Source organism: Dromaius novaehollandiae, chromosome 10 (assembly GCF_036370855.1).
Source record: "Dromaius novaehollandiae isolate bDroNov1 chromosome 10, bDroNov1.hap1, whole genome shotgun sequence".
Classification (NCBI taxonomy): domain Eukaryota; kingdom Metazoa; phylum Chordata; class Aves; order Casuariiformes; family Dromaiidae; genus Dromaius; species Dromaius novaehollandiae.
Window position 1 is genome coordinate 12,253,458 of NC_088107.1, and position 22,701 is coordinate 12,276,158.

Genomic DNA, 22,701 nt, shown 5'->3' on the forward strand with positions numbered 1-22,701 from the left:
CTTTGGGGACCGCCGAGCCGGAAGGGGCATGTGACTTCCCACGCCGCAGCAAGGCCGCGCTGGGGCAGGAATTACTGGGAAGGGTGTGAAGCACCGTGCCCTTCACGGGGAAGGAGGGGGGAACCGCACACTGTAGGCTTTCCACGCCTGGAGTCAGGCCACCGCACTACACGACGCGGCTCCCATGGGCAGGAGAGAGCCGCCCGCGCGCCATCAGGCCGCCCCTGAAGTTCACGGGTCTAGGGCTGACGCCTCCACCCCACCCACGCGCGGGTATTAACACGCGGAGGCCACCGGCACCGCCGTCCCGCGGCGCCCGCGTTCAGCGGGATGGGCAGCGCGCCGGGACCGGGCCCCGAACCCGCGGCCCGGCCGAACCCGCGGCCGGGCGGCGCAGGCGCACTGCGGCGCGGGGCCGCGGCCGGCAGCCGCGGGGAGCGGGGCCCGCCGTGGCGCGGGGGATGCCGGCGGCCGTGGCGCGGCCCGGCCCCTCCGCGGCTGCGGCGCTGAGCGGGGCCTGCTGGCGCCGGGGCAGCGCGGGGCGGGACGGGGCGGCGCGCAGGGATCTGGGCTGAGGCGCCGCCGCCGCCGCCCGCGGAGATGCCCGGCGCGCGCGGCGGGGCCCAGTGACGCGCATGGCGGCGGCGGCGCTCCCCCTGCGCCGGCGGGGAGGCGGCCCTGCGCCCGGCGCCGCCTGCCCGGCCGCGGCCTGACCGGGGCTGCGCGGGCCGAGCGCGCCGGGGCCGCGGGCTCGGCGGCGGCGGGCGACGGGCTCGGCGGTGACAGGTCCGCGGGGGGCCGGGCCGGGCGGCGGAGCCCGCTGCGCCGGCGGCAGGCGGCCCGGGCGCCCCGCCGCTGAGCGCGCGTCTCGCCCCGCCGCGGCAGGCAGGGCCGGCGCGGGGGACATGTCGTGACGGGGCGGCGGCGCTGCCGGTCGCCAGCCGCGAGGGGCGGCGGAGCCCCGGGCGCTGCCGCCATGGCGGGCTCCGGCGTGTGGACGAGCCTCCGGGCCCTGCTGCGGCGGCCCGAGGCGCCGCTGTTCCTCAACGACTCCAGTGCCTTCGACCTGTGCGACGAGGCGGCCGACGAGGACTTCCCGCGGTTCAACAAGCTGCGCGTGGTGGTGGCCGACGACGCGGCGGAGGCGCCGCCGCTCAACGGCGCGGCCCCGGGGCCGCCGTCCGACGACGAGTCGCTGCTGGAGCGGGACATCGCGCTGCGGCCCGCGCGGCCCGAGCCCTGCGGCGGCTGCGCCCGGCGGCGGGAGGGCGCCCGGCTGCGGCGGGTCAAGAGGCGGCTGGCGCTCGCCGCCCTCCTCTATCTGCTCTTCATGGCCGGGGAGCTCGTGGGTGAGTGGCGGCCCCCCGGCGCGGGGCCTCTGGGCGCCGCTGGGGCTCGGGCCCGGGCGCTGTGTGCGGGAGCGGAGAGGCTGGCGGCCAGTGCCGGAGTGGGAAGGAGCGAAGTCCGCGTGTGTTTTCCGTGCGAGAAAGCGAGGGGAATCGGTCAGCTCTATTTACCTGAACCGGAGCGATCCCCCCAGGTAGCTTGCAGTGCACATTTGTGTGTGTGTGTGTATGTGTATATATATGTATATATGAAATGGGTTTTATTTCTCCTGCTTCGCAACTTTTTGCACGAGGGGAAAATGCATGGTATCACATAGACATCAGTAGAAGAAAATGGATAATTTCGTCCTTGCTATTTTTTAATTACTGCCATAAAGTGTTTCTGGGTTTGCAACAAGAGCGAGGAAGCATAGCTGTTAAGGGTGATGCTTACTACAGTAACAAAACTCTAGTATTTTGGGGATATACCATCTAGTATGATATGGTATGATATGGTGTGATATGGTATGGTGGTATTTACCTCCTCACTCATCAGATACAGCAATACACTTCTCTTTTTTTTCTTTTTTTTCTTTCTTTCTTTCTTTTCTTTTTTTTTTTACAACTGAAAAGACAAACTCTGAAGCTGTAAGTAATAACAGTCCCGTAAAGAAACCACTCTTTTGACAGCTGGCTGATTTCCTGCTGTGCTCTGTACTAGCACACGCTCCATACAGACATTAATCAAACCACTTGGTATTCTTAAGTGTTGTAATAGGAAGCTTTAAAATACCTATTATTTTAATTTACTTCACTCATATGATCTAATTAAATTCTTTGTGGTTTTTGTTTGTTAGTACTTGGAAGAAGTATGGCGGGTTTTTACCTGGAAATTTGTTCCCATATAGGGATTCAGTTATTGTTTGGAAGAATAAATCTGGTGCTCAAGTTCAGCTTTTATTACTCCCTTACAAAGGCATGCTATTACTAGCAATCCAGGCTGAAGAGAATCTGTACGTATGTGTAAAACAAGACTGTACTTCATTTAATAGGCTAGAGTGGCATAGGCTTGAAATCTAAAGTTAAAAGCCCCTTGGATGTGTAGATGAGCTATTAAAAGTTACGCCTTCCCCATTATCCAATCATTTTTATTAAGTGTAGCATTCATCTTATAATCACTGTTCACTTATCAATTCATTATTGTCCTGTTACCATCTGTCTTCTGGAGATGTCCATGCCATTTAGTGTGCCTGCTTGGTGTTACTCACCCTCCTGAGGAATGTGTGAACTCTGTCATCCTCTTTCCCTTGATTTAAAGTAGTGGGGAGTGTTACATAGTGCCAGTACATCACGGTACCAATCATTAGACATTCAGCTAGGTGGAGCCGGGTCTCGCTAGCAACTGTTCCAATTAATTGCTTTTAAATTGCTTTCATTTTATCATACAAGTCTACATCAGAGAATTCATTGGCCATAATTCACTAGAGAAAAAGAAATCAAGTCAAAAATTTTTTCTGGAAGTAAGGAACAGATGCCTCACGTACAGTAACACGTGGAACAGGGGACTTGCCTCCTCTTTCTCACCCATCCAAACTTAGGTCAGTGACAACTGGAGATCTGATGACTGCTCTTGTGAAATGAGTAGTGGTCTCACATCTCTTGTCCAAGGGCAGTTATGAATTGTATCTTGAAGACAGAAACTTCTACAATATGGGTAAGGGCCAAAGCCATGATTTGAATGTAAATAATACAGTTCATCCCACACATATGGAAAACAATCCTTAGGTCTATCTTCAGAGATAGACCAGAATATTGACTTTATCTGCACCACAGTTTTATTTGGGGCCTTTTTTTCAGGAACATGGGGTAATGGAAAATAGTGTTTTTTGTCCTTCAAGATCTTCCTTTCAGTGTGCGGTTGGCTAGTCATTAACAAGACTTCCACAATACGTTATCTAATCACAGATAAGGCACTTAGCTTCCAGCCTGTTGCAGAGATCCATCTGAATGCCCCGGTTGGCCCTCCTCTGGCTCTGTTTTTTTCTGGCTGAGATTTTGGTTCAATGTGAACTCAGGGCAATTTGATAATGGATGTAGCATCTTATATCAGGTGTAGACATCCTTTATCATAAGGATGGTTTTATTTGACTGTATTCATATCAGAGTCCTGATACATGCTGAATTTAATCCATCTGAAGGGCCACTTACTGACCAGTATTCCTGAGCTCATCACAGCTTGATGCTGAAGTCACTGAGACTGTATCTGTTCGGGGGCTTCTGACTTGATTCACGCTATTGTACACTTCTCTGTAGCTAATACAGGGACAGCACTGGAAGTAATAGGTGTTGAGAATAAAAATAATCCCTCGTCAGTGTTGCATCACCATTGCTTCTCATTTAAAGCCACAGCTTCTGCAAGCTCAGGTCAGGGTGATTGATTTGCCTGTACAAAGCATTAGTACTATCATATGGACTCGCAGTCATCAGGCCTGCCTGTGCTTTTAGCAGCCCTATTTCATTATTTGGGCACTGAGGCATAAAGCACTAAGGCTCAGACCCGTAAAATACTTGTTCATCCAACTTCCACAGAAAATAAATAGGAATTAGCTCTCTAAATACTTTTGTGGATCTTGAGTGTCTTGTCCTGGCACAGGTAATCAGCAACAGAACAAGTAACTAAAGATGGAGCCCTCAGGGTGTGGGTCAGTGCCCTACCTGTTTAATTTATTCCACTCCAGCCCTGTACTGTGTTTGGTCCCATTGGTTTCAAATTTTGGAACATTTTCAATAAATCTATAGCTCAGGTATTTGGGAAACTTTACGTTTGATCATGTAGGACATTTTAGCTGACTTCTGTGATCCTTGACAGATTTGAGTTTCCGAGGAAAAGGCAGAAGACCCTATCAGACAATTAAATTCTTCAGTAAAAAACTTTCTGCTATCTGTTACTGATGTCAAGGTGAAGGAAATTTTGCTTCAATAGCCAAGCTTTGCGAAATCTTGATCGGCCCATTTTTTCCAAAGTACAGCCAAGCTCATTAACCCAGCCCACTTCAGTGTTTGTTGTTAAACTGGATGAACAGTCAGTGTAAAAGATAAGATAACAACTTGCACTTTGTGGGAACATGTTGCATCAAGAAATGAAAAACATACTGCATATCCTGGTTAGCCTTTCTGCCTGGGGTTTTGATATGCTCAGATATGTTTAGAGATTCCTAATTGATGGTCCAGGAGGAGGACTGCTGTCCTTTCTGGGTCAGTGAAAATGGTGGTGAGCCATCAGGCCTTCTGTTTGTAAGGGTTGTAGAGGTCTTTTTTTTTTTTTTTCCCCGAGCTGCCAATCAAGTTAAAACAGTCCTCAGACAATTTCTTCTAAGCAAGCAAGGAAGCAACCAACCAATACGTTTGGAAACTGAGAACCTTCACTTTCAGAATTTCATAAATCTTAGTGTTGTTTTCTTAAGCATCATATTGCATTAAAATTAGCTACAGTGTTTGAATTCCCTCTTTTTATTTTTAAAGATATTTAAAAGAGAAACTTAGCTGAAATGAAATTGATTCATCTTGGGCTGAAGCAATTCAAAATTTAATACATGTGGGTTAACAGGCATTCTTTAAATTATCATACACTTAAGCCACTGAACTGAATGTCCTTAGACATGAATTATTTCTTTTGTGTTGACTATAAAACAGACTGAATTTCCCATTTCTAAGTCATCTTTTTTGAAATTATGCAAGAACTACAAATTAATTCAGAATGGGAAGGTATAACTCCTTTTACTCAAAAAGCTGCTGAATTGCTAAAGCTTAAACTTTAGCTCATTATCTTTGAGCTGTGACGGCCTTTGGACAGTTTCAGCCTCAGAGGAATTTGAGTAGAAAGTTAGGAACGACTAAAGAAAGGGAATGGGGGAAGGGGGCTAGGCTGGAATAAGGTGCTCTGTCTTCAGCAGTTACGGGCAGGACAAGCGGCCACTGCAGCATCCAGCCACGCTCTTTGTGTTTGGGTGGGGAGGAGAGCGTAGCCGATCTGCAGGTGTGCGCATACAAACAGCCAGCCATGCACACACGCACGCACACGCTTTGTGACTGGTCTTGAGAGCAATCAGGCAGTTGTGAACTTCCCTCTTCTGTTTCCTCGTGGCTTACCTCTGATTTTTCAGTAAGACGTTTTTACTGATATGTTAGTTGGAGCCTCAAGCCTGCCAAATGGCACGCCAGCTGCATGCTCTGCTCAGCAGAACCTACAGGTTCAGTGACAAATCTCAAGGTGAAAAGAGAAACTAAATCATTGCGGAACTGACACTAAAGATATAATCTTTTCTGAGAAATGGGCTTACCTTCATGCATATGGAAGACAACACAGCCTCTCCTTGATTCCCCATTTGGATAAGGGATGCTTAAGAGAGAGGCACGTTGTTGAGGTCTCTCTCGCCTATCCAATAGTAACACTGGCAATTGAATCAGAATGAAGATTTTAACCTCCAATCTGAGGTTATTTGTCTCTATGCAGCTCCTAATTATGAGAAAAATATGGTAATAAATAACAAAGAAAGAAGCTGCGCAAGTGAAAGTTATTGTTTCCAATATATAATGGCAGAGGTTATATACCCCTGCCAGGACAGGGAATGATGAAACTTAAAAGGTAAGTGTAGTAAAAATAAAAGAGAGGGCAGGCATTTCTTTGCTGTCGAGTCATTGGATCTCTGTCCCTGTTTTGTAATGTCAAAAGATTTAACAGCCATAGTTTAATGGAAGGATCAGCTGATTAAACACATACACTATACACAGAAAAGATACTAAACTATTTTGGGCCTGATCTTGCAAACCTTATGAAGCAAGTGGTCTCACTGGGAATTACAGGACTGAATCCTTTTTCTGTTACTCTAACAGAGGGCACACTTCACTGCATTTGTAACTACAGTAGGTTTAAATTGTAGCATGGCATGTTGATTGTAAGGAGAAAAAGTTACCTGTTTAGTGTTTGTAAGAAGTACCTTCATGTGCTTAATGCAGTGTTTTGAAAATAAGTAACTGTAAACTGTGCCAAGAGTATACTATCCAGAATCATTAATATCATGTCCTGACTTTTCCAATTTTATTTTCAGGTGGATATGTTGCTAACAGTTTAGCAATTATGACAGATGCACTTCATATGTTAACTGACCTTAGTGGAATTATTTTGACCCTGCTTGCTCTCTGGCTGTCTGCAAAGTCTCCCACAAAGAAATTCACCTTTGGATTTCATCGCTTAGGTATGTAGATACCAGCTTTTACTATTAACACAGTATTTTAAGCAACAACTACAAAGAACACCAAATTCTAGAGAAATAAATACTAGAAGGAAAGTAGTAACAAATCTAAAAATAGCTTTATGTTTAGGACCCTGACTCTGATGTCCTTTCGCTTCTTTGGCCATCATGGTTGGGAGAGATCCACTAGAGCTCAAATGTGGGCTTGTCTCTGTCTAACCTTGCCTGAGCTCTAGGAAGCATAGCTAAAATTAAAGGTGACTAGTCATGGTGGAGTATCTGGCCTGGCCTCTCCGCAAGTTTTGGTCGTAGCTCCTTTTGATGGAGAAGATCATACTGGTGACTTTCTGGTCATCAGACCTTTTTTTTTTGTTTGTTTGTTTTTAAACCTCAATCAAAAGTGAAGTTTGATGGCAAGGTTTCACTCACTGTGAGCAGGATTAGCCTCTCAATCTCTGTGGAACTAGGATTTAGTGAATTCACAGTTAAATTCTGAATGTTTGATTTTCCTTCTTAAAGAGGGAGGTTTTCTGATTTTTGGGATATGCAGCCATGTTTCACAACCCATCCTTAGTTACTGGGCTGGTTACAGTTGGTCAGGCCACTGTGCAGCTTTGTACTTTGGAACTGAGGTCTGTTGGGCAAAACATGGCTACATTCAGTGGTCACTCACTGCTGTATCGCTGTTACTGCATCTGTGACAGTTACCATTGAGAAATCTGTCACGGCAGGAGGGGTACCTGTCAGTCCAGAACGCTTTGTCGCCAGTGGGCCTCTTTTATGAAATCCCATTGACTTCAGTGGAATTATGGCACTGGAAAAACGTTCTATACAGCATCACTAATGACACCCTCATCCATGGCTAAAAAGTTCCGTAGAGTGTAGTATCATAGCATAGCTCTGCCCTGCAAGAAATCTCCTCAGTTAGTATCTGTTGCACTCCCAGAAACACACAGACAGCAGAGGTCAAAATGTCCCATGGTATGTGATACAGTAAGTTACTTAACTTCGTCTGTAAAACAAGTATAAACAGAATTATGAGTTAAACCTTGGAAGGGTATTTCCAGGATTCATTACTTCACATTTGCAAATACAAGATGATAAAGGATGCTTTCATGTAGCTGATAACTGTATCAGGTATTATTAATAATAATAATTCATAACATACAGTAGCAGATCTTGACTTGTAGATATTTTCCCAAGAGCTTCAATGTTCATGCTTCATGAAATAGATCCATTTTTAGTATCACAGCTTGCTGCCTCTGGTCTATATGTTCTATAACATGTATTTTTCAAAGAATTTCAACGTCTTGTGTAGTCAGTATTTGCAGTTCTTACTTTGGCTGCTAGAGCAGCAATAGAATTCAACAGTTCCATCACTCCTAGTCATATGTCATCAGTTAGTCACTAATGCATGAATGCACAACTCTGTACACTAGCAAAGATCTCTGAGGCTTTAGCACAAATGGATTAACAATGCCAGCATTTCCCATTACAAACTTTTCTTTCAAGAAGTTTTAATTTTGTGGCAGGAGTTCCCCTTAATACTGAAACCTGACCTTGGAAGTATGCCCCTGGCATTTGCTCATATTCTCCACAAGGATGTTTGGTAGCAGTTAGACGTAGTAAGTCACCTTAGCCTTATTTAAAAATAATTTTAGAGTATTGTATATGTCTTCTGTATATGTTCTTTTTAGAACCAGTTAGTATGTGGAATGAACATGCCATGGCCTAAATTAAAGCAGGAAGCTTGAGCAATTAAGCTTAAGAAAAATATAACATACTTGTATTTAACCATCAAAATCCTACTCAGTTATGGAAATTTTCATTGCCTTTTCAATTAATTAATTCAAGGGCTCCATAGCCCTTTGCAAATATGAATCCCTGATGATTCCTGTCACCCCACTTTCTGTATCATTTTTCCATTTTACTGCCAAAAAAAATACTGGCCAGACTGATCCAGTGGTGGCCTGTGGGCTAAATCTAGCCCATAGGACTAGTCCATATGGCCCATCATCTTCTCCATGGTGAGGACAGCTGCTCACCCCTGCAGCAGTTACTCCTTCCTTTCTGCTGCCCAGTGACAGTATGTGGTCAAACCCTGGGACAGGTTGCCCAGAGAGATTGTGGAGTCTCCGTTCTTGGAAATACTCAAAACCCAAATGCACACAGTTGTGAGCAACGTGCTCTAGTTGATGCTGCTTTGAGCAGGGGCCTTGGACTAGACAATCTCCGGCGGTACCGTCCCCATTCTGTGGGATTCTTTGTGAGCAGCAGTGTCACGCTCTGTGCTGGAGGAAGAGGGCTAGAGCCCTATCCTGCATGAGACTCCCAAAACCTAGATCTAGGCTTTGCAAGTACTGAAGATGGGCTGGTTCAAAATGACTACGCATAGTTTTCTAAAGCCACATTTGTGAGATTTATTTGCCTGATCGGAATATTGTGGCCTGAGGGCCCAGTTTCACACATTGATGAATGCTGGCAATGGAACAAAGCTGCTTCTATGCTGTATCTTTGCTGTAGCACATTTTCCCAAATATTCTATACTGTAAGAAGCCTGTCAACAAATAATTTGAGCTCGACAATAGCTTAAATTTCATGAGAGATATATTAAAACATGACAGAATGTTAAAAATTGGGTACAGATTGAGCATCTGTCACAGAAAAACTTGGAACATTTGTTCAAAGCTGGGAATATGTACAAGAACTATGTCATGGCTGACCAGCTTTGCATTAAATTTTGAGATAACCTATACACATAGTAAGCATGAAAACTTTATAATGAACTGATGCTTATTACCACTTTTGTTTGCAGAACCATGAATTTTCAAGCTGGTTTCCATGACCATGTGCATGGTAAAAACAGGACAACAGACCTATTGGTTATCTAGTCAAACTTAGAAGAAAATTAGCACTACTTTCATCTGTTTGAATTCTCTTTGAAGATATAATGTGTATGCTCCATCTTTGGTTGTACTCCATTTTCAGTGGTGAAAAGAAAGCTGACAGATTCAGGAATGGGTTAGAAAAGTGAAGATGAAATAATGGAAATTGCAGTCTTGTTTGAAAAGGGCTATATTGTTGAAGCCAAAAATAGCTCTGTTTCACCAAGTGGAGATATCTCCTTTTCAGCAAGATACGGAGCAGATTTAACCACAGATATAGAACTTGGCATTTTTCCATTCCTGCAGAGACAATGTTAGTAATGACAGACTCAGTCAGTCCTGTGCATAGTTAATTTCAAAAGAAGTGAAAGATCTCAGCACAAATCTACAATGCCAGCGTGACAATGACTTTGTGAAAGCTACTGCAAGGAAAATAGTGGTTTCCACTACAGAAAACATGGTTTTAGATTAAAAAAATACAATATATTATTTCTCTGGTACTAATGTGCTGTGTTTTCACAAATTTAAAAAAAATAATGCTCGAAAAACTTCTACCAAATGTGTTTAAGGTGGTTGTTCTGAATAATCTGCCTGCTTCATAAAGAATGCTGCTGCTTGCGTGGATGATTCCAGGATTTTCATATTGCTCTGAAATCATCTGAGATTGTGACAGTTGCTTTTCAGAGCCTCGTTACTGCCTGGCAGTGCTGGTGCTCATCCAGGCATTGACACACTACCAAACAGCTTAATGTGTTGGCGTGAGTTTCTGCTCCCATAATGATGTTAAAAATGCAGCTTATGGATCAAGTGATTTTGGAGATATTAAAATGCTCATTAGAGCTGCATGTTCTTTTCTATCTATAATATTCAATAAATAAAAAGAAGACAATGCTTTTCTAGAAATAACACCTTCTGCAATAATCAAAGCTATACTATACAGAGACAGATTCAGAGCAGAGGGAGAACTGAGGCAATTCTGAAATCAGCAGTCTCAGAGCTATGGTATAGACAAGAGTCAAATTTTTGCTCTTGCTGTGGAATAAATCAGGGCAACATGTGGACAAGGAAGAAAAACAGTTATAATTCAAAGCAAAATTAATTTAATCTGTGATCTCTGAATTCATGCAGGGAGGCTAAGATCCCAGTGATCTAACTGACAAGTGACACTAATGAGCATAACAAATAATGATTAGAAATTGCTCAGGCACGGCTGCAGATTTGCATGCAATACATTGGACCTAGCATTAAGGTCTTCCCAGTGCTTCTCTTTGTAAGACCCTGTATTAACTTGCTTATAACTGAAACAGTCTTTTAACTGTTTGGGCCAGAGTTTTCCCTGTCAGGTGTCATGGCTTCGCCTGATTTTTCTTTCTCTTTTTTAAAATTTCACCTGCAACAGGTCAATCACTTCAGAATATGAAGCTAGATGGAAAGATACGTTTTTGTTAAAAATAATCTAGTGACCTATTCAAAAAGCTCTGATACCTATATGCTTTACAGTAGCCCATAGAGGAGTGGGCAAAAGAGGAAAGCTGTATCAGGAGTGTGTCTTTTGTCTTCCCATAAAATTTTGCCTGCATGTTGTCAGGTTGCCATTTTGGTACATAATGGCTTGCATATGACCAGCAGAAACTTGTGAATAAAACGCTTCTAACATGGAACGTCACAGATGGCTTCTTTCCCTTCCGGGATTCAGACAAAGTGGACAAGGGTGCTATCTGTGTGAGCACAGTGGACTGGGAGGAACATCTGGGAAAAAGCAGAAACTGACATGGAGTAGCACAATTTTTTAAATATATATATATATTTTAATATATATTTAATTAAATTTATTTAATATATATTTTAATATATATGCATATGTGTATATATATTACATACAGCTTATTTTTGTGTGTGTGTGTATGTATATATACATATATATGTATATATATAGGCTGTAATTGGGAACTTGCAGGGTCTGGGGTGAAATGAAACAAAAGGAAATGCTCAGGGAGAGGTTGGGGAACCCCAGCTTTCCTGGTTCCTAGGCTGATGTGCCAGGAATTTAGGTGGTATTTCCTAGTTTAGAATGAGAGATATTTTGAAACATTTTAGGTTCAAGCAACTTGCTTCTCTCAATTAAATTTTATTTCATCAGAAATTTATTACATGTACTCAAAAGATAGAAAATGTGAAACTTACCTTATGTAAGCTTCATTTATCCCTTGTACCTATACACTGTGATAATGTAGTTATATGATCCTTCAGTGTTTTTTCTTTTTTTTGACAGGTCTTAATGCTAGTTTTTAAGAATGCTTTTTTTGTTTCTCATTGAAAAGGGATATTCTGATATATTGCCTATCCAAAGAAAGGGAACCACGAGTGAGTAACAGTCAAAAAAGATTTAGAGTGCTTTTATAAGCAAGGTTCTAGTATGTTTTGAAGCAGCAGCTCCTTTAAATAATACCTAGTCTTACCAGCGACAAATTTTCTGTCCACCTCACAAGTTTACAGTTTAAGGAAGACAATTTTTATCTGTGTTGTAAAACCACCTCACACGCAGAATGTGAGCAGTTCAGCGGAGCAGGAATTCTCTGCAAAATAACCCCCCAGCCCTCATCCTCTCTTCAGAAGGAAGATGCATTAGTGCCTGTGAAGCACACTCATATTGGAAACAGCCCCTCTGTAGCATGGGGATGTGGGAAGGTCCTTTTTCTCTGCATCTGTCTGACTGTAAATTTTCTCCAGAAGTCTGTTCATACTGGAAAAAAAAAAAGAACTTAACATGTTAATCCTTCAACGTGGGACAGAGCACATTAATCATGGGGCTTAGATGGGGAAGAACTGCCCCCCTCTAAAACAGCTTTGGAGAATATTGAGTTTCTTTGTTGTCTGTAAAACTGCCCTATCTGAAGCCCATCTATTCGCACAGGCTATAATGGTGAGTAATTTTGTGTGAAGTGGAAATCCCTGAAGCCTGGAGAACTGTGCCTATCACTAATTTATGTGCTAGACCACTTTGGTGATCTTCACAATGTCCCTGAGGCCTGATGACTCTGCACTGCTCACGTTCAGTGTTAGTGGGTCACAGTTTCACATGTACTTGCCAGTATAAAATGACACCGTAACCACAAACGGTGTCCCTACCTTGGCTCTGGATCCTCCTTCCTGTCCCTCTACTGCTGCATGCTTTATGCTATCACCAGCACAAGTGAACCCTAAAGGAGAATAATTTATTTCTGCAGGATTTTAAGATATTAGCTTTGATTATAGCATATTGGTTCTCTAAGCCAGTTCCAGGGGCATTGTGCTGGCACAGGTAAGGTGTGCAGAGTAGGATCAAGCAGCAAGGAAAAGGGGGACAATATTTCCTTCAGTAGCAGTGCCATAGTGTTTTTCAAAATACAGCCCCATTTAGCTCACATCAGAACAGCAGGAGCCTTGAGGGGAGTTATAACCACTGTTAAAAGGCAGCTGAAGGTGCATGACAGTGAGGTATCAGTTTTCATTCACTTTCTAATTTTCCTTTTATTTAGATATACATGCCCTTTTGAAAGCCCTGCTGATGAGATAAAATTACTAAACCAAAAAGCCCAATCCTAATAATACTCTTTATGAAAAAATGAAGATTTGGTAACCATCGGATAACATTAAAACAGCATATTAGAGCAATACAGAGACTTACGTTAAGCAATGATTCATAACTGAAATGTACAATAAGTAATGTGTATATACACATCGAGAGTCTGAGCATCAATACTAATATGTGTGATGAGTTTGTACTGTTCAGTGCATTAATCTTTTTATAACTTTTTCTCCATTCTAAACAGTAAAGAATATGTAAAAATCATCTCTATATCCAGCTTAATATTGTGGACATTTGAAATGAAACTTTCTCTGGTTTGTAGCTGGGCTGGTGATGTTTCAGATACACTATCTTCCTTTCCTCTGGACGGGACTTTGTGACTTTGTGACTTTTCAGGCAAAAGTTCCAGGTAGTCTGATGAAGTCACAGTCGTTGTCTGTGCAGAAATTTTAGTTTAACCAGGGAAAACATCATATGAAGGATAAACTGACAAGAAAGCATGACGGAGTTGATTAGCATGAACTACTCCATTTGTTAATCATATTTTCTAATTCTGAATTACTGCACAACTTATTAGTGTTATAATAAGCATAAAATAGTGCTAAAATAATTAAGGCTCTGTCCACATTATATTTTTTTAACAGGAAATAGATCTGAGATTCGCTTTTGTAATGTCATTTCCTTTTCTGTTTGCAGAAGTATTATCAGCCATCATTAGTGTATTGCTGGTGTATATACTTATGGCATTCCTCTTGTATGAAGCTGTTCAGAGAACTATCCATATGGACTATGAAATAAATGGCGATATCATGCTGATTACAGCAGCTGTTGGTGTTGCAGTTAACTTAATGTAAGATCTCTCTTTCTCTCCATTAATACTCTCGTACTGTGCTAATTTATTCATGACCTGTAACTTCCTCATTGGATGGCATTTTTTGGACCTCTTCATTCTCATAAAATAAGGAAAATGACATTGAACATTGTATTTTCTCCATTCTTTTGTTAAAAAAAAAAGTGCCCTAAAACCCGCTTCTTGGAGTGTTTTTCTTCTTTCTTTTTCAGAATGGGTTTTTTGCTGAATCAGTCTGGCCACCTTCACTCCCACTCCCATTCGCACCCTCACTCTCATGTTCCTCAGTCGAACTCTCCAAACACAGCCCACAGCAGCAGCCATGGACACAGCAGCCTTGCAGTGAGAGCAGCGTTTGTACACGCCCTTGGGGACTTGGTACAAAGTATTGGTGTTCTTGTAGCTGCGTACATCATACGCTTCAAGGTAAGGAATGGCTAGTCTTTGAGCGAGGGTGGAATTTTTTATTTCAACTCCAGTGATTAAATTAAAAAAAGACTTGTAAGCTATAAAAATTTCTATAGTATTTTGTGACATTCTATTATAAGCTTTATAATTCAGTCAAGATAAGTGAAGACTATATCTCTATTATGCATTTTGTAACTATTCAAGCAAAAATTCATAGGAGATAAAAATAAGTGCATTTTTTTGAGTCACGTCTTTATAAAGGGGCCTATTTTCATACATCCTTTAACACTCTGGAACTTCCTTGCAGCCAGAATACAAGATTGCTGATCCTATATGTACTTACGTATTCTCCATACTGGTGGTTTTGACAACAGTCCGAATTCTGTGTGACACAGGAGTCATTATTCTGGAAGGTAAGATCTGTGTACAAGCTGCAGTACTACATGTCAAATACCAGTGAGAAATTATGGGTTTTTTGACATGATGATCCCCATCTCTAACAATGTGGGTTGTGTCTGGAGAGTTTGTTTATCCTGCTGCTGCTACAGTCTTTGGGTTCTTGACAGCTGATCTAAGTTGCAGCAGTCTTTAGGCTTCTTTGACCTTTGCCAGAATGGCACAAATCCTCCCTCTGCTCACAGGTAGCTCAGAATCCAGAGAGGGTAAAAGTGAAAAGTACAGAACTTAGGCATGTCTCTGCAATGGATATCAGTTGACTAAGTGAACCTTTGCCCAGACTCAATTCTACATTTGCACTTTAACTTATGTGTAAAGTGAATGTGAATGCATGTAAAAGGAGGCGGCAAATCTTTCCCCACTTTCCCCTTCGCAGCGGCTCCTGCTGTATCACTTCTGTAGCTTCTCCTGTAGTAACAGCACTAGGAGCACAAGTCAAGAATGGTGTAAAAGGGGAGGTGGGGGGAGCGCTGAACATAAGCTGAATAATCTTACCCCTTGTGGAGATTTAGTCAGAGAGAAAAATGCCAGCAACATTCTTTGCATTATTATAACTAGCAAGCCCACTATTACTGCTTAATCTGGTACTTTTACCTAATGAAAGTGTTAGGGATGGGGGCAAATCCTGTTTTTTACCTGCACCTTCCTAGCTGTCTTATGTGACAGTTATTATTGACTTCTGCTATCCAGGACCTCAGAATACTCAATGGCAAATGCTTTTCTTGTCAGTTAGACAAAACAACAACAACAAACAGAAGTTCGCTCAGAAGACAGAAATGGTGAAATGTGCTTAAGAAATCTCAATTAGTTCCAAGGCAGCAACTGAGATTTAGCCAAAGAAAACAGATAAGACAAACTAACAGTGTATCAAATTCCAGATGTTTGAGTTGTAGCTGTTTGCACAGGCATCCTGATTGTCAAAAAATGTCTGAATTAATGATGTTATTACAAGTGATGATAGGCAGTTTTCATGTATGCTGGGGAACTTTACCAACTCAATTTCAGAAACTCCAGAACATAGACATGTATTTATATTGGAGACTGCTGCTAAAAATCAGAGACTTTGGAGTTATGTCAGCTTTCAGTATTAATTTGAACAAAGTTTCACCATTACACTAGGAATGCGAAACTTAAAACTTATGTGATTATCAAATACAAGCAGTGAGATTCTATTTTCTAATACATTTAAAACCCAGCATGGCAGTCTAGCCAACAGCATGATGCAAGATGTTAGAATTTAAGTCCATGCTTCCTAGGAAAAAGAATGCTGTAGAAGTAATACCAGTTAGCTAGTTACTTAGGAGCTAAATAATTTTCTATTAGTCTTTACTAGAAGGGAAATTTTGCATTTAATATGAGACAATCCTAGACACTGAACTTTCAAAAGAGATGGTACTGGAACAAATGGATCATTTAAATCACAGTAAAGCACCAGGTCTAGAGAAGAGTCATACAAGAAATCTGAAGAAATTTGAGAAGCAACTTACTGAATGCCTCACAATATATATAAACAAAACCATAAAGCTGGAAGATAAGCTATGGTAGAAACAAAACTATCCAGAGTATAGAGAAACTTGATTTTCTCCAATGTATTTGTACTGCTTTTTGAGCCAGGGTCGATCATCTCAAATTTTGATTCTGCTCTTAGTACAACAAAAGGGTGGAGAAGGGAAGCTATACAGTTGCTGTAGCTGCTGAAGGTATGACAGCCAGAAGGGCTTTACAAATCACTGATTTGTAAAGATGCAGCCCTATAAGACAAAGTCATATGCATTGACCACTGCAAATGGATTACTACCATCGTTTGAAGATAGTATTAGTTACCTGAAAAGAGAAGTGTCATGAGACAGCAAGGGACAGACCGTAGCATTTTCAGATTCTGACCTTAGTTTTAGATGATCACACTTAACGGAGTGTGCATTCTTTGAAGGAAATCCTCATGGGAAGCAGACTTGGGGTGAGAAGAAATTGGCTGTGCACTGGACCATCAGATACTGTTTAGCTTTTAGAATAAAGAATTTTTTAAGATAGCCTTTCAAAATAAACATTTTAATTTTAAATGATTTTTAACAGTATTTTTTAAATACATTTTTCCTTTGGAAAAAATACTATTTCAGCTTGTTTAAGCATTCTGAAAAATTCTATTTTGGTATATCTGATTTGAAGCTTAGAAAATACTTATTTCCATGAAATCTTTCAACGATTTGGCTTTCAGTTCTGTTTCAGAGCTGAAACCAATTTAGAAATAGCAAATCTTCCCCACATGTATATTTTTGACAAGTTTAATAACAGAGCAAAGAGCTTTTTAGGATTAAAAAAATATTATATGAATAATATTTGTAGTTGCGTTAGCTAGTCTAAACATTTAAAAGTGATGGTTATTCATGCTTCAGATCATTAGTCAACAACTAATTCTTGACATTTGGAAGAAATGTTATTTAGGCATTTTGATACCTAATTATACTTTCCTTTGAAGAGTCTGGTGTAAGCAGTTACTGAGCCAAACTATCTGACATTGACTACTGCCAGTGACAGGATTCTGGACTGGACAAAGATTTCCGAGACAACAGTGCAATTCTTGTACGACTCCTGTGTCCATATTGGATTTATTCAGTATGCCAATTTGCATATTCTTCTCTATTGATAACTTGGAAGTCACTAATCACTTCAAATTCAACACAAACTATAAACTCTCTTGACTTTTCGAGATGTGCCATGACATCTTACTTTAAAGGCCAGTGAGTGTTTGCAGAAAACAGAATTAATTTTACCTCTTATTTGTTATCACAGGAGTTCCAAGGCATTTGAATGTGGATCGTATTAAGGAAGACTTGATGAAAATTGAAGATGTTTATTCTATAGAAGATTTAAATATCTGGTCTCTCACTGCAGGAAAAACAACTGCCATAGTCCACTTGCAATTAGGTAAGATGCTGTATAACATAATTCCAGATTAAATTCAAGTATAGGAAAAAAACCTCTGACTTTCTCTTCATATTATCACTAAGTAAATCCAGGAAGTGTCATTCGGGGAAAAAAATCTACTAACTTTGCTTTTGTACAGCAAGGCATAGAACCCATCAGTCGAGAAGGACAAAGTCTAAGTGGAAATTTTGCAAGGAGAAAATGCATTCATGCTGAAACATCCAGTACAGATTGTTTGGGTGGAAAAAAAGTTTTCTCCTTAAAAATTCATTATGAACAATCTGAAAGTTAATATTGTGTTTTGTCAAAACCTGTGCTGTTTTAGACATCTCATGCAGTGCATGAATATTAATTCTTAGTAAGAAAGTTTGATTGTTTTTGATTTACCAGATCCACAGTTTTATCAAGATACAGTTCTAATGATAGGATATAGACCTAAAGATGTAAAATAATATATGTAGTACATATTGACCATAGTACAATATTAAATTAATAATTACTATCAGTGTGAACAAAGATTATTCCAGTTGGTAAGACTGCGTGATAAATATGAGAACAGCTGGATTGTAAAGTTTCTTGAGGAATAAATTGTATTCATTACTTTCTTGATTTTCCAGTTCCTGGTAGTTCATCTAAATGGGAGGAAGTTCAGTCCAAGGCCAGACAACTGCTGCTGAACACATTTGGGATGTATAAATGCTCTGTCCAGCTTCAGAGTTACAAACAGGAAATGAGCAAAACCTGTGCAAGTTGTCAGAGTTCCAGTGCCTAATTTCATATGTTTTGGGAACTGCTGCCTTATTCTTTATCTTGTAGTCAAAGACTGAGAGCAATAAATGCAAAACGAAAATGATCAAATAGAATCCTTAATTTGTGGATTTGTATCACGTAACATGCAGCAGGGAGAACTGGTGCTGCAAAAAGTGCAGTAGTTGCCCTACAGAACATGTATTTCACTCTCTCCCTTGTACTGGTTTATTCAATTTACTATGATTTTGAGACAAAGCTGTTTGAAGATTATTGTTTACAGACTGCAACATGGCTCTGCAGATACCTCACAAATTACAGATCAATGTTGTCCTTTGATAACTGTGTACCACGAAGTACCTGCACTCCAAATGGAGCATCAAGTGTTCAGTATTTCAATTAAAATCTCTAATGCTGATGATGCTAGGGTTCCATATGTCATGATCCCTGAATCCATTATACCGTATTTTTGCAATAGTCATTTTCATACAGTATCTTAAACTTTGATGCATACAGTGATAGTCAAATTATTTTATAAAATTGTCTCTTCAGAAACATTGCAAAACACAGAATTTATTGTACCCAGACCAGAAACTTAGCTTTAATCTGGGCATTCAGAGATCCAGACAGGCAGATCCTTGCCCAGGCTTCTGGTGTTTTGCTAGAGACCCAAAACTGGACCCAAAGTGTTTTAAGTGATGTTATCTTTAATGTATTTTAGAATAGGCTTTATACCTTAGAAACAGGTATTTATTTTACAAAGTTTTGAGTTGTAAGATGACTTTATTATTAATATTCTTGAATGTCTAAAACAACATTTGATTCATATTAAAAGGCCAGTTAATTAGCATGCTTTCTAATTATAATTAATAAATGTGCTGTAATTGAACATTTTCCATGATTGTTTTGCATTGTTAAAAGAAAACTGAATGATAGAAAGTATGCTTGATAGGGAGATACTCACAAATATAATCTGTAGACATGTAAAATACATAGATCTTCTAGCAGAAAAGTAGGGAGCAGAAATTTTAGATGCACACTATTTCCTCAGTCTTGAATCTCTGACCTTTTCATTTCATCTTTGCTTCAAGCACAGTAGTGGAGATATCCTGACAGGAGTGCCACTGAAACAGCAGTACCTCACTACTTAGCTTTATGAATAAAACAAAACCCAAGCAAGCTCAGTAATGTATTTCATTCCATTTCTACCAGTCAAGGAATCCATGATCCTTTCTTATCTGTGTTGGACAACAATATTATAACCACCCTACAGGGGTAACATTCTCTTGGGCCTTTTCTTACATTGGTAGAGAGAAGAGGCAATTTGAAAAGACTGTTTCCTTATCCTGACAGCTCAGAGTCCACAAAACTGAATTACTTAGCCTCGTGGCGGGATCTCCGTACTTTGAATGTATACGGGACAATAAAATCTCTTATCTGCCTCTTACTTGCCTGTGATTATAGCCACTAAGCTATAGTACCTCCAGGCTCAGATTTATGCCTGTTTCTGGAGTCATTTGCATAGGACAAGCCAAGGGCAACAAGAATATGGCCTGAAAAGTTCAAAAGACAGACAGAATTTGGTTTCTTACCTTTTGTTTATTCTGTGCGTTGATCTCTGTGCAGAACTTCCACTGACATCCAAAGTAGTTCTGTATGTGGATCAGAAAGGAAAAATTCTGCCCTATAATAGATGCTGCAATATTCAGCTATGAATACTTAAGCTATCGTCTGTTGTGAAACTTGCTAGGGTTTCATATATTCATCAGGCTGATTTATATCTGCAATTAGTGGTAACAAACTTGGCTTGTTTTCTTACCTTTTTTGGATGTATGTATCACATGACAGATTTTCAGCGGTGAAAACTGACAGCACAGTATTAATTTGGACAAAGCACATCTAACACTGGATTATGTTTGTATTGGTTCTGGCAAGAAATAGGAACACTTTAGTACAGCATGGGAGTACATTCAGCTCAGAGGCAAAGTAGCAGTATACTTGGGAAGTTAATTCTTCAATACAAATAGTATCACTAATTAAGCCATATCACAGTTTATGATAAAAGTGCATCCCATCCTTATGAACTTCCTGAAAAAAAAAACAGGTATTTTGCACATACTGATATTCAGATAGGATTTAAATAAATTGGGGTTTACAGTCAATGTAATTAGAAGTTGAAGTATGGTAGACATGTATTGTATTTGGATTTTTTTTATTGTAATGATTTACTATACATTTGTTTAATTGAAGAAAAAAGCTGAAATGTGTTGCTTTATTGTGGTTTTTATTAAATCAATTATTAAACTTCACATTGCTGTCTTATAAAATATTTATTTGTATTGCTGTCTCTTGTCTTTTTCTTTGAGTCTCACGGCAGCTGTTTTTCGAAGGGTTCTTTCTGTGAACTCTCACGCTTAACTTGGTTTGGAGACACTGTATTTAGAATGAATCACGTCTTGCTCTTCAGGCAGGACAATTCAAAGTCTTGTTATTTCCCATGCAATAACTGCACTTTAAAAAGTACAAACTGATATAAAATAAAGTATGGAGAAGGAGCAGCCATAAAGCAACTGGCAAAACATTCTCTAAACCCTATATTCACCCTTGGGCGGGGCGGGGGGGGGGGGGGTAGGCTTGTGATCAAGCCCGGTAGACCAACTGGAAGGACTTCAGAGAAAAGCCACAGAAGATGAGAACCTATGATAAAAGAATCAACGTGTGTATCTCAGGGAGATTCTGAAATGTACATTCCCTGTTTTAAGGTGTAACTAAACTCAAATGGAAATTCAGATTGGTGTGGCCTACTACTAATCCTTTTTAAAGTCTTTGTAAATTAGTTGGGGCAAAGGTCTGGCACTTTTGCGTTTCATGTATGAATCTAGTATTCTTCTGAATCTGGTATTAAACGACATCAAAAGGAAGAGGAATACAATATGCACATTATAATTTACAACACTCCCAATGATAGAATAAATAAGCACAACAGAAGTAGAAAAATGTCCAAGCAAAAATGATTAGTACACTTGTATGGAATAGAAAAATTGTCAGAAAGTAACGCTGATTTGCAAATAAACTACCCGGAATATATGATCTAATACACACTAAAAGTATTCTGGAAGTGTAAAGGGCCTGCAAAAGAACACAAGTTATTCTTATAGACAAGGTCGTTTTCAGAAGCAGATTAGAGGAGAGGGGCCTTAGTATAAATCAGAATCAGGTGCATCTTTCCAAGCAGCTCTCCAGCACATCTAGGTTATTTCTTGTGGCTATCCCAAGATGATTTACACACACTTACATGACTCTTTTCTTCCTGCAAAACCCTTCTCCTTGAAATCAAATACATTTGCGTAACCTGATTTTTCTAACAAAACACACGTAAGATTTGAGCAAGGGTGCCCAAAACTAGTGTCGCTGCTTTCCAGAGCCACGCTGGGATGGTATTGCTGATTGTACAGCTACCATCCTGTGGGAATTCTGCCTTCCCTAACAATCTACACTGGGAAGAAGCTTCCCTGTCTCGATCTGTGATTGTCACCCTTCCTTTTCTGCAGCACAGATACAGCTTTGATAACAGCCTATTCACAGGAGTCAATAAAGCATTTTCATGTAGAGCAAACTGCAAACCCTACCATCCCACTCTCATATTCTGAAGTGTTCTTATCCTAAGAAGAAAATTAACAGAAATCTATTTTATTTTTGGACTAATGCTATCCTTGCTTAATGCTGAAATATTTTTTTAATTGCAGTGACATGTAATCCTTCCTATACCAGAAGCTTTCTCATTTAAAATGTCATATCTGAAGCAAGTCTTCAATTATTTTACTACTGTACATATCTACCATCGCTTGCAGAATCACTCCCACTTTGGAAAATGACAGGAAAAAAAGCAGGCTGGCATTTAGAAGGAGCTTTCAGACATGTCAAACAATCTAACAAGTAGTAACTCTTTGGTTCAGGTATTTTGGCAGAAACTCAGGAGGAAGCTGCACTGATGCTACTTAGGTTGCACTGCTTATGTTGAAAATACAGTTTCCTTGAGCAGGGCTGTAGAGTGTTATTTCTCTCTACCGATGCTAAAATAATGTCATAAATTAATATGGGTCATTGGGTAATTAGACTTGATATGTACTGCAGCAGCTTCCCAGGCTCCAAGAAGCTGGTCCATAGCCAGAGAAGCAGCTGCCTTGGGATCTCAAGGGGGCAGGTGCAATCCATTGTAAATACTCAGCTCATTTCCCTCTACCTGCCTTAAAGGGAAGCTGCCAACATCTTTATCCTTGCTAGT

At 40.7% G+C, this 22,701-nt stretch overlaps 1 protein-coding gene across 1 annotated transcript; it reads left to right on the forward strand.

Moving 5' to 3' along the window:
* Nucleotides 1-424: 424 nt before the first annotated feature.
* SLC30A4 (solute carrier family 30 member 4) lies at nt 425-20,755 on the forward strand. Its single transcript, XM_026121286.2, has 7 exons — nt 425-1,349; nt 6,434-6,580; nt 13,727-13,880; nt 14,093-14,306; nt 14,596-14,701; nt 17,535-17,669; nt 18,287-20,755. The coding sequence occupies exons 1-7, from the start codon at nt 977-979 to the stop codon at nt 18,439-18,441; spliced, it is 1,284 nt and encodes a 427-aa protein (XP_025977071.2). The 5' UTR covers nt 425-976; the 3' UTR covers nt 18,442-20,755.
* The last annotated feature ends 1,946 nt before the right edge of the window (nt 20,756-22,701 follow it).

What these genes read in the sequence shown, in the direction of transcription:
- SLC30A4 (XM_026121286.2), top strand. Translation starts at nt 977, where the DNA reads ATGGCGGGCTCCGGCGTGTGGACGAGCCTCCGGGCCCTGCTGCGGCGG. An exon ending in CATGGCCGGGGAGCTCGTGG is followed by an intron (nt 1,350 to 6,433) that starts GTGAGTGGCGGC and finishes TTTTATTTTCAG; the next exon opens with GTGGATATGTTGCTAACAGT. An exon ending in CGTACATCATACGCTTCAAG is followed by an intron (nt 14,307 to 14,595) that starts GTAAGGAATGGC and finishes ACTTCCTTGCAG; the next exon opens with CCAGAATACAAGATTGCTGA.